General features: G+C 52.0%; 1 protein-coding gene across 8 annotated transcripts in view; it reads right to left on the bottom strand.

Annotated features, from left to right (window-relative positions):
- The window catches only part of EXOC6B (exocyst complex component 6B), a 234,165-nt gene that overhangs the window by 86,775 nt on the left and 132,302 nt on the right, over positions 1–15,088 (bottom strand). For 4 of the 8 annotated variants that reach the window (XM_017737381.1, XM_017737387.1, XM_017737384.1 and 1 more), the window contains one exon: positions 10,827–10,856. The exons of the other annotated variants lie outside the window; for them this stretch is intronic. In XM_017737381.1, coding sequence (XP_017592870.1) covers positions 10,827–10,856 — 30 coding nt within the window. The remainder of the gene's footprint in view (positions 1–10,826; positions 10,857–15,088) is intronic. 8 annotated transcript variants of the gene reach the window in all.

The following is a 15,088-nucleotide window of genomic DNA, read 5'->3' as shown; positions in this document are numbered from 1 at the left end:
CTCTCTGCAGGGAAAGGGGGAAACAAACACCTCAAAGGCACCAACTGCTCCTTTACCAACTGGGCAGAAAACTGAGGAGCTCCAAACCACGCGAAGCAATCCCAGAACAGCTCTGTAGGGTCACTCATTATTTAAGAGCTTTGCAAATCCCATTAAAACCTGGATTTGCACTGGGGAGAACAGGGATCACAGGTGAAAGCTGACAGATCTCCACGGTCAAGATGCCCAAACACCTCCTTGGTCCAGCCTCAGTCAAACAAAGCCATTCCGAGGGTGTCATCCAAGCAAAATCCATGGATTTATTGCTTTGCAGCTCAATCCGTTTGTAACCAGATTCCTGGCAACGAATCCCTCTGTCCACGGCTCCTGAGGGAACCTCGGGGCTCCCGTGACACCTCCCAAGGTGATGCCCGTGCCACGCAGGGTCCCTCTGGACACACGGGAAGGATCCAGAAAGTTCCCTGTGGCCATTCCAAGCACTGAAAGGGAGGAGCCAAACTCCAAAGCTCTCCCAGAGATGCAGCCAAGGGGCTCCTACCAGAGCACGTCACCACGGGATCCCTGAGGCTGGAAAAGCCCTCCAGGATCGCAGAGTCCCAGCCGTGCCCGATGCCCGGAGCACTGAGTGCCACCTCCAGGGCCGGGGACTCCAAACCTCCCTGGGCACTTCCAAAGCCCAACGTCCATCGCTACCCTCCACCAAGGCCATCCTACTTGAGGAGATCAGCCATGAAATCCTCTCTTTCCACCCGTATCCCGTCCCTGGGCAGAGAGGGAAGGCTCTGGATTCCCAGGAGCAGCCTCAGGGGAAGGGCCGCACGGAGGCTCCGGAGCCGGCCCCGCTGCCGGCAGCGTTTGTTTAGAAATGGCCAATCTGTTACCAATTAGGGAGAGGAAACGCCGAGAGGCTGCCTTGTTAATTAAGGAACTGGCTATCAAAGGACTCATTAAGAGCTACTGAAATGGAATGGTTGTTCAAATAAATACCCATTAATCTTCACGTGCAATCAGGAACACGCTGCCAGTCCCCACCACCCCGCAAGGAGCACCTCTGGCTGTCACGGAATCGTGGAATGGGTTGGGATGGGCCTGAAGGATCAGCCAGGTCCACCCCTGACACCTCCTGCTGTCCCACCCGGCCGTGCACACTGCCAGGGATCCAGCCACAGCTGCCCTTCACCTGGTGGGGCCTCCTGCACTTCCCCTGGCCCAAACCAGGTGGGATTTGGCCCTGGAATGCAAACCCAGGTGCTGCTGCAGCACGGAGAAGCCTCCCACCGACTCTCCGAGGAACTGGCGCAGCGCTCCCGTGGGGAACAGAGCCTGACGGGCTCCAAGTGCTCTCAGCGTTTCCAATTTATCTTTTTTTCCTTTGTGCTACCAACAGAATTCCTTCTCCATCCGCAACCAGCATCAGGACTGATTTAAGGATATTTAGATGTACAAATCCAGGGACGGCAGACAGCAGAAAAGTGGGCCAAAACCTGGGAATTCTTCGGTACTAAATGTACCATTTTCTATAAACACCACGAGTTGTCCCAATAATTTCAACACCGAATTTCCTGACTTTCCCAATCCATAAGGCAGCGCTGGGATGTTTTGCAGAGGATGGAAACGTGATGGGGAAATAATGAGCAATTGTTTGGTAGCACAAACCCGAGGATAATCCCAGCGGATCCTCTCTGTGTGGCCACGGATGGAGACTTCAGACCCCGCAGACCTCCCAGGGCTCAGCTCCTGCTCCAGAGGCCACTGGATCCCCTGGCTGCCCCAAATCCCCCTAAACTGGGGGCAAATTCAGTAAATCAGCTCTGGAAATTTTTCCTGCTTGCCCATGCCGTCCTGATTTGCCTTTTTTAAAAAAAAACACTTCTGCACTCACTGAAGATGGCAAAAAAACCCCAAACCATCACCCAAAAACACGAACACTTCCCAAAACAAATGAACGATGAGTACTTGTACTTTTTAAAAATATTTTTAAGAGGTTTACTTAAAAAATAAACCTTTCATTAATTGCCCAGAAATCCATTTTCAACTGGACAAAGTGGGGCTTTTTGGAGGTTTTTTGCTGGATTTTTTTTTTCTGGTTTGTTTTGGGTGTTTTCAGCTTTGTTTTAGTTAAAAAAAACCCACACAAAACCAAACAAAACCCCTACCAAAAAAAAGACAACCCAAAAGCTGTGGATCTGCACTCAAGATCCTGCAAATAAAAGGGTCTCCGGGACACAGGGGTCCAAAGGAACAAGGGAGAGCCCCAAGCAAGGAGACCCCAAGCCCAACTGATGTATCTGGCTGGTTGTCAACGTCACCCCGAGCTTGGTGGCCTCCAAAGGTGTTCCCTGGAGGCTGGAGCTCAGCTGGCACCAAGCACCGCCTTGGCCACACCACCTCCACGTGCACATCCCAAATGAACCCAGCAGGTATCAAGAAAACTCTCAGCTAATGAGTTCTATTTACTCGGCTTTGCAGCAGACTCTCGAAGAAGAAGAAATCCCTGTTTTGTCCCTAATTGTTATTTTTTATGGAAGGAGAGCAGGAGCAGAGCAGCTCCTGGTTCCAGCTGTGGCCTGGGCTCTGTGACCCCGCGGTGACGGCGCGCGGGGGACGCGAGGGGCGGCTGACGTGTGGCCACTAACGGGCCCCGGCTCGCCGGTTTGATCCCTGGCTCTGAGGGGTTCTCCCAGGAGCTGGACACTGGAGCCCCTGCGTGGATTTACGGGGCTGGAAAAAGGGGCTGGAGCCAAGTCAGGAGGTGATGTTCCCACAGGTTTGGGATCTGCCGTGGAAAAGAAGAAGGAGGGAAAGCTTCCAGCCAAGGTTGGCTGGTGGGTCAGGGCTCCTGGGCACACGGGAATGGCTGCTGGAGGAAAGGACATTCCTCAGCCTTGGAGCCATGGAATGGATGTTCCTCAGCCTTGGGAGCCATGGGATGGACATTCCTCAGCCTTGGAGCCATGGAATGGATGTTCCTCAGCCTTGGGAGCCATGGGATGGACATTCCTCAGCCTTGGAGCCATGGAATGGATGTTCCTCAGCCTTGGGAGCCATGGGATGGACATTCCTCAGCCTTGGAGCCATGGAATGCTCCCCAGCCTTAGACCAACGGGATGCTCCTCAGCCTTGGAGCCATGGGATGGATGTTCCTCAGCATTGGGAGCCATGGGATGGATGTTCCTCAGCATTGGGAGCCATGGGATGGATGTTCCTCAGCATTGGGAGCCATGGGATGGATGTTCCTCAGCATTGGGAGCCATGGGATGGATGTTCCTCAGCATTGGGAGCCATGGGATGGATGTTCCTCAGCATTGGGAGCCATGGGATGGATGTTCCTCAGCATTGGGAGCCATGGGATGGATGTTCCTCAGCATTGGGAGCCATGGGATGGATGTTCCTCAGCATTGGGAGCCATGGGATGGATGTTCCTCAGCATTGGGAGCCATGGGATGGATGTTCCTCAGCATTGGGAGCCATGGGATGGATGTTCCTCAGCATTGGGAGCCATGGGATGGATGTTCCTCAGCATTGGGAGCCATGGGATGGATGTTCCTCAGCATTGGGAGCCATGGGATGGATGTTCCTCAGCATTGGGAGCCATGGGATGGATGTTCCTCAGCATTGGGAGCCATGGGATGGATGTTCCTCAGCATTGGGAGCCATGGGATGGATGTTCCTCAGCATTGGGAGCCATGGGATGGATGTTCCTCAGCATTGGGAGCCATGGGATGGATGTTCCTCAGCATTGGGAGCCATGGGATGGATGTTCCTCAGCATTGGGAGCCATGGGATGGATGTTCCTCAGCATTGGGAGCCATGGGATGGATGTTCCTCAGCATTGGGAGCCATGGGATGGATGTTCCTCAGCATTGGGAGCCATGGGATGGATGTTCCTCAGCATTGGGAGCCATGGGATGGATGTTCCTCAGCATTGGGAGCCATGGGATGGATGTTCCTCAGCATTGGGAGCCATGGGATGGATGTTCCTCAGCATTGGGAGCCATGGGATGGATGTTCCTCAGCATTGGGAGCCATGGGATGGATGTTCCTCAGCATTGGGAGCCATGGGATGGATGTTCCTCAGCATTGGGAGCCATGGGATGGATGTTCCTCAGCATTGGGAGCCATGGGATGGATGTTCCTCAGCATGGGGAGCCATGGGATGGACATTCCTCAGCACTGGAGCCATGGGATGGATGTTCCTCAGCATTGGAGCCATGGGATGAACATTCCTCAGCCTTGGAGCCATAGGATGGATGTTCCTCAGCCTTGAATCCATGGGATGGATGTTCCTCAGCCTTGAATCCATGGGATGGATGTTCCTCAGCATTGGGAGCCATGGGATGGATGTTCCTCAGCACTGGAGCCATGGGATGGATGTTCCTCAGCCTTGGAGCCATGGGATGCTCCTCAACCTTGGGAGCCATGGGATCCTCCTCAGTGCTGGACCAATGGGATGCTCCTCAGCTTTGGACCAAAGGGATTCTCCTCAGCCTTGGATCCACAGAATATTCCTCAGCCTTGGGAGCCATCTTCCTCAATGTTGGAGCCAGGGGATGCTCCTCAACCTTGGACCCATGGGGTGCTCCTCAGCCTTGGATCCATGGAAAACTCTGAGCCTTGGAGCTCCTGATGCCCAGACTCAGGAAAAGAGAGGCAGAAGCTGCACACACGTTTCTTTGGGAAGGCGTCTTGGATTCCACACACACTGGGACGCGTGGAATGGCCAACGTCACTGCCACCGCGACAACAGCGTCCCTTCCAACAGCCCCAGCACCCATCCTGCCATTCCCAGCTGATGGGACACGCACCCATGCCCCCATTTCCCAGCAATGGGAAGGGCCTCTTCTGCCCGGGATGTGCCATTCCAGAGGTGATCCCACGAATCGGAATTGCTGGTTTGGGAGGAGGGCGGGTGCTTTGGGAGGGATGAACCTTGGGCTGGAGCAAGGCAAGCTGTGGTCACCCACGGAAGAACCATCAGCAAATCGCCAGATTTCAACAAAGTTTCACCGCTGGAGCTTTTCCTGAGTAAAACTGGGATTTTAGTCTTGACTTTGACCATCCCTGTCTCAGTTCAGGAGACAACTTCCCAGCAGGAAACACCTCACATTCACCACGGAAAACCTACGGGGAGCAGCACCAATTAACCCAGTTCCGAGTGGAATTTGCCTCCTGCAAAGACCAACTCAACTGGGACACTCCAAAGAGCCGAAAGTGGAGCTGCTCCCACCAACCTGGAAGGCCCCATCCCCTGCCTGACCCGGGATCTCTCCCAAACTCCTGTGGAAGGTGAGCCTGTTTTAGTGGCTACATTCCAGAGGTGTGGAAAAAAACTCCACAAAGGGCTGTCCTTTGCCAGAGGCAAACATTGCCCACCTGGATGATATTTTGGGAAAACGGGATCCGACAACAGGACCAACACACGGCAGAGCTGAGCTCCCAACAGAAGCTCAGGGACAACCGGACAAATTAAAAAAAAAAATAATAAAAGGAAAAGGGGGAAGAAAAGCAAATCCAACAATTATCCTCACCACACCAAAAATAAACCAGCCACTGCAGCCCGACACAAACCCCTGACATTCCAATAAAAGAGGGAAAACCCTCGGCTGTGTCCGAGATGCCCAAGGTCAACAGCTGGAAGTATTTTGGCTGGAGCTGGGGGAAGCTCAAGGCAGAGGCAAATCGCACTGGGGGTGATGGTCACAACCAGCTCCCGCAGACAGCTCTGAAAGGGGCTTTTATTAAAAATATTTAATGCAGTTTTATCCAGTTCGGGGCTTTTTTGGGGGGGTTCTTTAATGATTTGTGGAGTAAGCTGCTCCATGGAAAGGCTTTTCCTCCGAAGGAATCAAGAGGTCTTGGCACCATAAGAAGGTTGAGAAGCAGAAGCAAAAACACCCAACAGCAAAAGCACAAATCAAGGAGTTTGCAGGCATGGAAAATCGTGGGATTTGGGATATCAGAGGCTCTGGGATAAGAGCAGGCACAGACACAGGGTTTGTCCCTCTGTCAGAGTCAGCAAGCGACTTCTGCTGCATTATTCCTGTTAAATAGGGAACTAAATAAACAGGAGGAAGGGCAGGGGGTGGGCAAGGGAAGCACCTCGGGATGCAGCTTCTCTGAAGCCTTAGAGAGCCCCAAAGCGGGCAGAGATCTCCTCTGGAAGCTCCACGGTTTGGAGCAAAGCTGGGCAGCTGCTGGGGGGAATTGGGATATGCACATATCCAAAAATCCAAGGACACAGAAGATTTCGTGATCGCCGTCTTTTTCCTTGTCCAACATCCGAAGGCAGGGCAGGGTGCTTTTAATGAAGTGGTTTTTGGGAGTCAAGAGCATGGAAATTGTTGGGTGCAGAGCCTGGCTCACCCAGAACGAGCTGGAGCATCCGGCTGCTCTCTGGGCTCCTGGGATGCTGCAGGATCTCTCCAAGGAGCTCCACACCAGCCACGGGCGGGAAAGGTTCCTGCCAGTCCAGGTTGGGGGTGGGGCAGCACCACAGCTTGAGAAGCTCTAGGAATTACAGGCTTTATCCTTATTTGCCACTGGGTTTAACTGCAGCCACTCAAGAACCACCTGATCCCAACTCTCGCACCAGGCTGGAAGTTGAGACTGGCATCAAAATCACGGAATCCTCGAATGGTTTGGGTTGGAAAAGACCTTAAAGCTCATCCCATTCCATCCCCAGCCATGGCAGGGACACCTTCCACTGTCCCAGGCTACTCCAAGCCCCGTCCAACCTGGCCTTGGGCACTGCCAGGGATCCAGGGTCAGCCACAGCTGCTCTGGGAATTCCATTCCAGGGCCTCCCCATCTGCACAGGGAAGAATTCCTTCCCAATATTCCGGGTAAATCTCCCCTCTTTCAGCTTGAAGCCAAAACGTACACAAGGAGCTTGAAGTAGCCTTCATTTTTTTGGTGCTATTCGTGTCTCCCAAGGCTCTCTCCTGGTCCCTGTGTCCAGGATCCGAGACTTTCCCAGTTCCTTGATGCAAAGCAGAGCCGTGGCCCGGCCACGATCGGAGCGCGCGGCTCCAAACTGGAACGAGCGAGACCAAAAAAAAAAAAAAAAAAAAAAAAAGAGGACATTTTTCATCCTCCTCTTTTGTGGCTTTTATTTTCTTTTGTATTCGCTTTGGGAATAACATTCTTTCCATTGGGAAGAGCCTGATTTTCCATTAAATACAAAGCAGCTGCCATTTTGGAAACAAAAAGCTGATTAAATACAGATTCATTTTTTATTTTTTCCCTCACTTATGAAGAGCAAGAACCACGTTTGTTTCTGCTGATTTATCGGGGCAAAGCTGCCAATTACAGCAGCAGGAAAACTTAAAGGCAAGGACTTGAATCGCTCCATCTTCCCGAAATCATGTTGTAATTATAATTCGATGCCGGAGAAAAGGGGAGAGATGCAGAAGTTTGGAGCGCTTGCCCTCCCTCTGGGACAGTGACCCCGGGGGTTCCTCACCCTCTGCACACACAGGGATGCTCCAGATTGCCCACTGACGCAGATCCCAGCCCGTTGGGATGCTGGGGGAAGGCTCAGCACGCTGGGGTGACGCGCGGGGCCTGGAGGAGACACAACCGCTGCCCCACTGCGGGCCCAGATGTTGAACAGACTGGAAAAAAGGATGAGCTCCAAGGAAAAATCCCAACCCACCCACTCCATTGCTACTCCATGAGCCAGCAAAGCTCAATCCAAGAGATTTTTCCAAGCAGACCCGAGTGACCAACAGAAGCAGCGTCCGAACCTTCAGCTCATTTTGTCTTTTCCTGAAAACTGAATCGTATCTTAAATTTCCATGTCAAAACCGAGGTGTTCTAGCTAAAAACCAGGGAGAAGATGGATGAAACAGGCAGATGGGGAAAGCTGTAGGAATTAGTGACTGGTTTGTAATTAACCCATCAGGTTCTCCTGATTTACTGCCCTTCGTGAAACCCAACAAAAAACTCCAGAGGATCACGAGAATTCCATTTTATCTGCACTTTTACTCGCTCTTCCCGCTCCTGCTATCCCATCTACCCAAGGCTGCAAGATCCAGGGAAAACATTTGTGGAAAGGCACTCTGTGATGGTCACAAAATCATTTTCACCCACACTGATGGCATCAACCAGGTGGCTCCCAGCTCTAAACAATGATCCCGAGCACCCGACTTTTCCATGCACCCTCAAGTCTCCCCTGCACAGGGACCCCAAAAGATGCTGCATTTGGAGGTTTGGGCTGCTCCCATGGACAGGTTAAGGAAGGTGTGGAGAGCTCTGGAAGCTGTTCACGGATGTCCCTTTGCACATGCCCCACTTAAGAGCCCCGGAAGAGGCGCGGTTTTTAGGAAATTGCAAATCCCAGGATTCCCAGTAAATTTCCTAAAGGGTGAAAAAACCCCAATCCAAACTTTATCTCCTGGCAGGATTTTTGGAAGGTCCAGGCTGAGGCTCTGGAAGGAGAAGGCGCGTTTGGATTCTGTGTGCCAGGGCTGGAATTCCGGCTGCCAAATTCCCTGTGCCACACGTTCTTTATGGACGGAGGTGCAGGCAACAGAAGCATCCGACAGCTTCACCAATCCCAAAATTCCACACCAGCCACGCTGAGGTGACTCCACAGAGGGAATGACACCTATGGAAGCACGGCCTGGTTTAAAGGATTTATGGGATTGGGCATTTTGGCTTCCATTAATTTTCCAGCTGCTGAAAGCAGACAAGGAAACCATGGAATTCCAGATAAGCCGGCTTAGCCAGACTCGAGTTTACAGAGCTGCCGGGTTAATCAGGGGTCAGCCTGCCCCATCCACAAAATCCATGGGATTTGGACACTCTGCTCCTTGTTTAAAGCACCACCAGCTCCTGTTTTGACCCCTCCATCCTAGCAAATATTTGGGATTTTAGAGACACTTGGGAAAGCCAGGAAAGGGCTGCTCCAGCCACCAGCCCATCTTCTCCCCTCGAGTCATCCATGTTTTAAGGGCATTTGGCGCAACTTTCAGGCCAAGCAATCCCCTAAAAGACTTGGATCACCTCTGGAGTGGAAAGCCCCTGAGCGCCTGACGTGGAGGATCCTGGATGCTGCTCATGCCCTGTCCATGCCTGCATTCCACTTTTTCCACCTTTTAGACTTCCAAGAATAGCCACAACAACTTCCCACCGGACAAACGAAACTCTGCTAAAATTCCTCCTTTGTCCTGCTACTTTGTGCAATCCCATTTTTATTGTTCCCCCTCTTTCAGACGGACACGGACTCTTTCCGTGATTTATTCCCACCAATTAATCCCGACTACGTGGAGAACAGAAAATTAGGAGGGATGAAAGGAAAACCGGGATCTGTTGCCGTTAAGAACAAACCCGACTAAGAGCAGGCTGGCAAAGCCCCTCCATATAAAGGGATTACTCCATCCCTGACCCTTTCCAGGGGACCTCCAGGTATTATTTTCCATTGATTTACCTTAATGAAAGTAATGCCCCCCTCTCCATAGGAAGCTGACTCCAGAGCTGTCTAGGCACTGGATCCAATTAAAGGAATAAATACATCTGGCTTCTAAACGGCTCCAAGTCTGGAAAAGCCAGAGGGAAAAGGGCTTTTTGCATCTCTCCCTCTTGGGCTACGCCCTGAGGACACCACGGAGGATGGTTGACATCCAACACCGCTCCTGGAAACCCCTGGCTGCAGGGAACGCCTGGAGCATCCCGGCTGCTCCACGGCTCCGACGCAGCTTTGATGGGAGCCGGCCTGGGATTGCTTTAACGAGGCTCCGTCTCTCCAGGAGCTGGCGTTGATTTGAGGCCTCAGTGTTGACTTAAAACCCCCCAGGTGCCTGGAGCCTGCAAATACTCCAGGCTTAGCTAGGCTCAGTTTCCAGGGAAAGGGGCGCAAGCATCCCACCGGAGCAGGGAATATCAGTCGGAATTCCCATGAAAAGCAGGGAATAAAGGCTGGAAAGCAGAAGCAGGGTCCAGGCTCTGAATGTGACAACCCCACAGAATGCCCAGGCAGGCTTTGCTGCCAGGGGCCTGGGTTTGCAGACGTGGGAATAGAGGAAACAAGGCGGCTGCAGAGCACTTTGTTTGCCGTCTATCCCTGGAAGTGCCGCGGGTTTTCCTCCCGCACATGGAACAAGCAGAGGTGACAACAATCACAGGGGGTCGCTGAACCAGAAGGAAGGTCTGAAAGGTCTCCTTGGCTTTTTTTTTTGGTGCTAATTGGCCAAATCCAAACAGGGAGGTGGCACAAGTCAAGAATCCACATTATTTTCTGGAGAAAACCGTGGAATCACGGAATGGTTCGGGTTGGAAGGGACCTTCAAGATGATCCAGTTCCAGCCCCTGCCATGGGCAGGGACACCTCCCACTACCCCAGGTGGCTCCAAGCCCCGTCCAGCCCGGCCTGGGACACTTCCACTCCAGTCTGAGGGAAGGCTTAGTGTCCAATCCCTCAAACCAGGAGGAACTTCCAGCTGGAATCCCCATGGGGATTTCTCTGAACAAGGAGCGAGGGGGGATTTTACAAACATCTCTTCTCTTTGGAGCAGAGGATCCCATCAAGCTTTCCCTAATACCAGGCATTTCCCCTAATTCCCTGCAAATTTAGGTATTCCAAGGCAATAAAAGGAGCCATTTCAATGCTCTAAAATCAACAATTTAGTGACCCCTTGGGAAGGAAATCCTTCCCATCGGCTTCTGATTTATCCCAGAATTATTTATCCTATTGATTCGAACTTTTCATCCATCTTTTCCTTTCCTCCTGGCTCACACAAAGGACCTTTTCTGGTTCAACTGCCCCCCAAGCCTGGAGGTGGGAGCAGAGCAGAGCCAAGGCACAGGACACGGCGTCCGGTACTCACCGACATGGTAGAGTGGACATCTACCTCCCCCTACAGAGGACAACACAGGAGGTCAAGGTCAAAGGCAGAACAGAGCAAAGCAACAGGACAAAGGCAGAAAGGACCCCAAAGGTCATCAGAGGTGCCCACAACCCCCCGGCGCTCCAACACGGCTCCGACAAATCAGCAAAGGATTGGAAAAGCAAAATAGGGGCTCCTGGAAGCTGCTTGGAGGAGGAGGAGGAGGAGAATAAAGTACCACAAGAGCAGTTTTGGTGTCATTAAAGTGTCACAGAATCCTGGAACGGGTTGGGTTGGGAGGGACCTTAAAGAGCATCTTGATCCAAGCCCCATCCCCATTCCATGGGCAGGGACACCTCCCACCATCCCAGCTGGATCCAAGCCCCATGGTCCAGCCTGGCCTTGGACATTCCCAGGGATCCAGGGGCAGCCCCAGCTGCTCTGGCAATTCCAGCCCAGCCAGCAATTCCTTCCCAAGATCCCATCCATCCCTGCCCTCTGGCAGTGGGAAGCCATTCCCTGGGTCCTGGTCCTCCAGGCCTTGTCCCCAGTCCCTCTGCAGCTCCCCTGTCTGCTCTCCAAGTCACCATCCCTGTTCCTCAGCAATCCCACCTGCAAGAGGTGATGGATGTCGAACCCTGGGGGTGACAGCTGGGATCAGCTCCAGCAGGACTTGCTCAGCTCTTCAAGGGCCAGGGGAGTTACTTAAGCACAGCCTGGACTTGTGCAAACCCAGAGGTGACTCTGGTGCTCCTGAGATGTTTTCCTGATGGTTATTTTCCACTTGGGTCCCTCCCAGCGCGGCCGAGGCTGCGGTTGGTGCAAAGTTCACGGCATTTCGCTTCCATGCACAGGGCCTTGGCTTATAAATATTCCAGAGGGATTTGACTTTTCAAATAAAAACACAGGCAATCGTTCTCTTTGGAAAGAAAATAAACACTTGCAAAGCTCTTTCTACCAGAGCAAGAGCTGCCGGGGCCGTTCGTTTGCGAGGGGGAAGAGATGCCAAGAGAAGGCAAAAACCATCGCAGCTCCAGCTGAAATCTGTGCCTGCCATCTGGCAAAAATAAGCAGAAAAGGGAGAAAAAAAAAAAAATAGGGAAAAAAAATTCCCCTCTGCAGAGGGTTCACACTGAAGTGCTCAACAGCAGAGGTTGGATTTGTTGGATCGCTGAAAGATTGCTTCCCCTTCCCGGGTCAGCTTCACCTCTTGACCTGCTCTGATTCCCTTCCAAAGGAGGTTATCGAGATACAAGACTAACAGAGGATTAAAGGAAACTGAAAATAAAAACAAAACACCCCCCCTTCCCCCAGCCCCGCTCCCCTCCCCCAAGAAAACATCCTTGCTTTGTTAACCTGACAGTTCAGGGGAGGTGTTGACACAACCCTCCATCTCTGAGGAGCTTAATGTCAACAAATCAGTGTGTTTGGAGTAGCCCTGTCAATGCCATTTACATTAACTTGTCCAACAAGAAATAAAAACAACAATCAGCCATCAAAGACAAAAGGCTTTTTCAGTCATTCTTTGCAAAGTCTTAGGCTGGAAATGTTCATTTTTGGAGGCCGTGGCCCTTTGCTTGCTGAAAACCAGAAACCACCTTTTTTTTTTTTTTTTTCAGGCCTAAAATACTTTTTGTACTAAATTTTTTTTTTTCCCCTTAAAAAAAAAGAGGTTTTTCTTTTAAAGGAGACCCGAGCATCCCATATTAATGAGCCCCACAGCAGCAGCAGGAACCAACTCTCCCTGGTTAACGCAGGAAGAGGGCGGCCTCGGGAGCCAAATGTTAATTATGCTTTGATTCCCATCAGCGTTTTATTTGCTTGGAGACATTTTTGGGCACTTAGTGGAGCATTTTGGAATTGTGGCTCTAAACCACCATGACCATTTCATGCAGCACTGGCATGCACCAAAACCCCGGGAAGTCCTCCGTGAACTTTTCCTGCCCCCCGGCACACGCTGTCCCCACGGCACTGGTGAGGGCTCAGCGTCCCCCAGAAAACTGCAACGTGCAAATAAATTCCAGCAATTCCCAAAATCACGTGGTTTTCATCATCTCCCACATGCCTAATCCAAAGGAAAAATTCAGAATTGCAATTCCTGCTTGAGCTCTAGAGAAAATGGAGACTCCTTAGGCCAATCCACCAGCCAGGGTTTTGGGCTGGGTTGTTTTTGCTGGGTGCCCAGAGAAATGGTGGAGGCCTCACCCCTGGAAAAATCCAAGGCCAAGGCTCGGGACAACTTGATCCAGCTGAAGATGTCCCCCAGAAAAGTGCAATATGCAAATAAATTCCAGGAATTCCCAGAATCAAGTGGTTTTCATAATTGCCCACAAAGCCTGCTCCAAAGGAAAAATTAGGGACTGAAATTCCTGCTCGAGGCCTAGAAAAAGTGGAGACTTTGGGCCACTCCACGAGCCAGGATTTTGGGCTGGGTTATTTTTGCTGGGTGCCCACAGAGGTGGTAGAGGCCTCACCCCTGGAAAAATCCAAGGCCAAGGCTCGGGACAACCGGATCCAGCTGAAGATGTCCAGAGTAGGTGACCTTTAAGGGGCCCTTCCAACCCAAACTATTCAAAACAATCGTTCTGGAATTCCCAAGAAATACAGGAAAAATTCAGCCTAAAGAGGGAAACACAAACCCTAATCCCAAAGCCTGGCTCAGATTCCTTTCAGCTCCTCTTCACCCCCTCTCCAATGTTGGGTCTCAAGGATCTTCCAAGGCCACTTGACCTGCCCCGGGGCCAGCTGGAGCCGTGACCCCAGAGAGGTTTTCCTGCAGCTCCGTCGGGACAATGGGATTACTCGGCCCCGTCACGGTGCATTTCTGCAGCCTCAGGACTTTGGGCTCTGTTCTTTTCCATGACAGGGCTTTTCGGAGGTGTAATTTTAGCTCAGCAACTCCGACAAGCCCGGGCTGAGGTTCCCTGATGGGCAGTGGAGGCGTCATTCCAGCTGGGACAAAGGGCAGGGGAGCAGCTCCTGCCACCGCCTCCTCTCCCGACAGGGACACGCTTCCAACCAAACCGCACCTTCCAACACCAGGGGAACGCTTTTCACTTGTCCAAAATCCCACAAATCCAACAGGAATCAGCTCTGGAAGACAGAGGCATTTCCAAACCAGACAGGAGACTGGGAATGGGTGGTGTTGCACACAGAAATGGAGATGCTCCAAGGCTGCCTCATCCCAGGATGGGGCACAGTCCTGGAACTCCTGGCAGTGTGGAAATCCTGGATTTTATAGGACCAGGCTGAAAACTCATCTCACACAGGGCAGCAGCTCCTCTCAGACCCCAAAACTATCGTGCTTTACTTCCAATCACACCTCTGGTGGACTGGGATGGGTTTGGATCAGCAGCGTAGGAACAGCTCCACCTTGTCCCCAGAACCCTGAATATCCTCCTGGAGCTGGAATTCACCCTTTCTGGAGATGTTCCCTCACCCCTCTCGCTCTTTCCTTCCCCAGCTGATGCTCATCCCACATTTTTGGTGCTTTAACAAACACCTCCATCATTTTCTGCATCACTTTGGACAACCCCTTCACCTCCTGCGCTTCAGCAGCAAAGCCCAGGAATTTCAATGTGCTCCCAAATCAGCCACTGGAAAAATCTCCTGAACCCTACAAGGATGAAAAACCTCGCCACCAAAGGATCTGGAGGCCTTTGGGATGCAGCCTGGTCCTTCCTGGCTCGCTCTTACCCACCATTGCCCACAGTTTGGGTGAACCAGCAGCAACGTCAGGAAAAAAACCTCAGTAAATATTAAAAAATCCCAAACCTGCAGCTCCCACAGACCTGCAGCTGCCCGAACCAGGCTGCAGCACGTTCCCAAGGTGCCTCCTCTGTCTCAGCAGGCTTTGGGGAGGCTCTGGAGATCAGGGGCTGCCCAGCACATCTGAGCTTCTCCTCAGCTGTGGCTTTTCTTACCCAGTTCTGGCAGACAAAAGGCTGCCTCCATCTGTCCTGGTGCTTTTTAGACCAATTCACGTCCTCCCAGCCTCCAAACCAACCCTGGCTGGCTCCAAAAGGAAACATTAATATTTAAGGAAGATAAATCACTCCTGGCCCACCTCATAAATCACTGTGGGCATCCCTCCCCAGCTCATCTCTGCTGCTTCATGCTCCGGTGCAGAGACCAATCTCCCTGTCAAATTCCATTACTGCCTCCTGAGTATTCCCAGCACGATGGGTGGAAGCCTCCAGGTGCTACCCCAGCCCTGTGCAGCCACAGCTCCTTTTTTAAGGAGAAATCCAGCTGTTTCCAGC

Source organism: Corvus brachyrhynchos, unplaced genomic scaffold, assembly GCF_000691975.1.
Source record: "Corvus brachyrhynchos isolate BGI_N302 unplaced genomic scaffold, ASM69197v1 scaffold85, whole genome shotgun sequence".
Lineage (NCBI taxonomy): Eukaryota > Metazoa > Chordata > Aves > Passeriformes > Corvidae > Corvus > Corvus brachyrhynchos.
The sequence above is the reverse complement of the archived record's forward strand: the minus strand, read 5'-3'. Positions and strand labels throughout refer to the sequence as shown.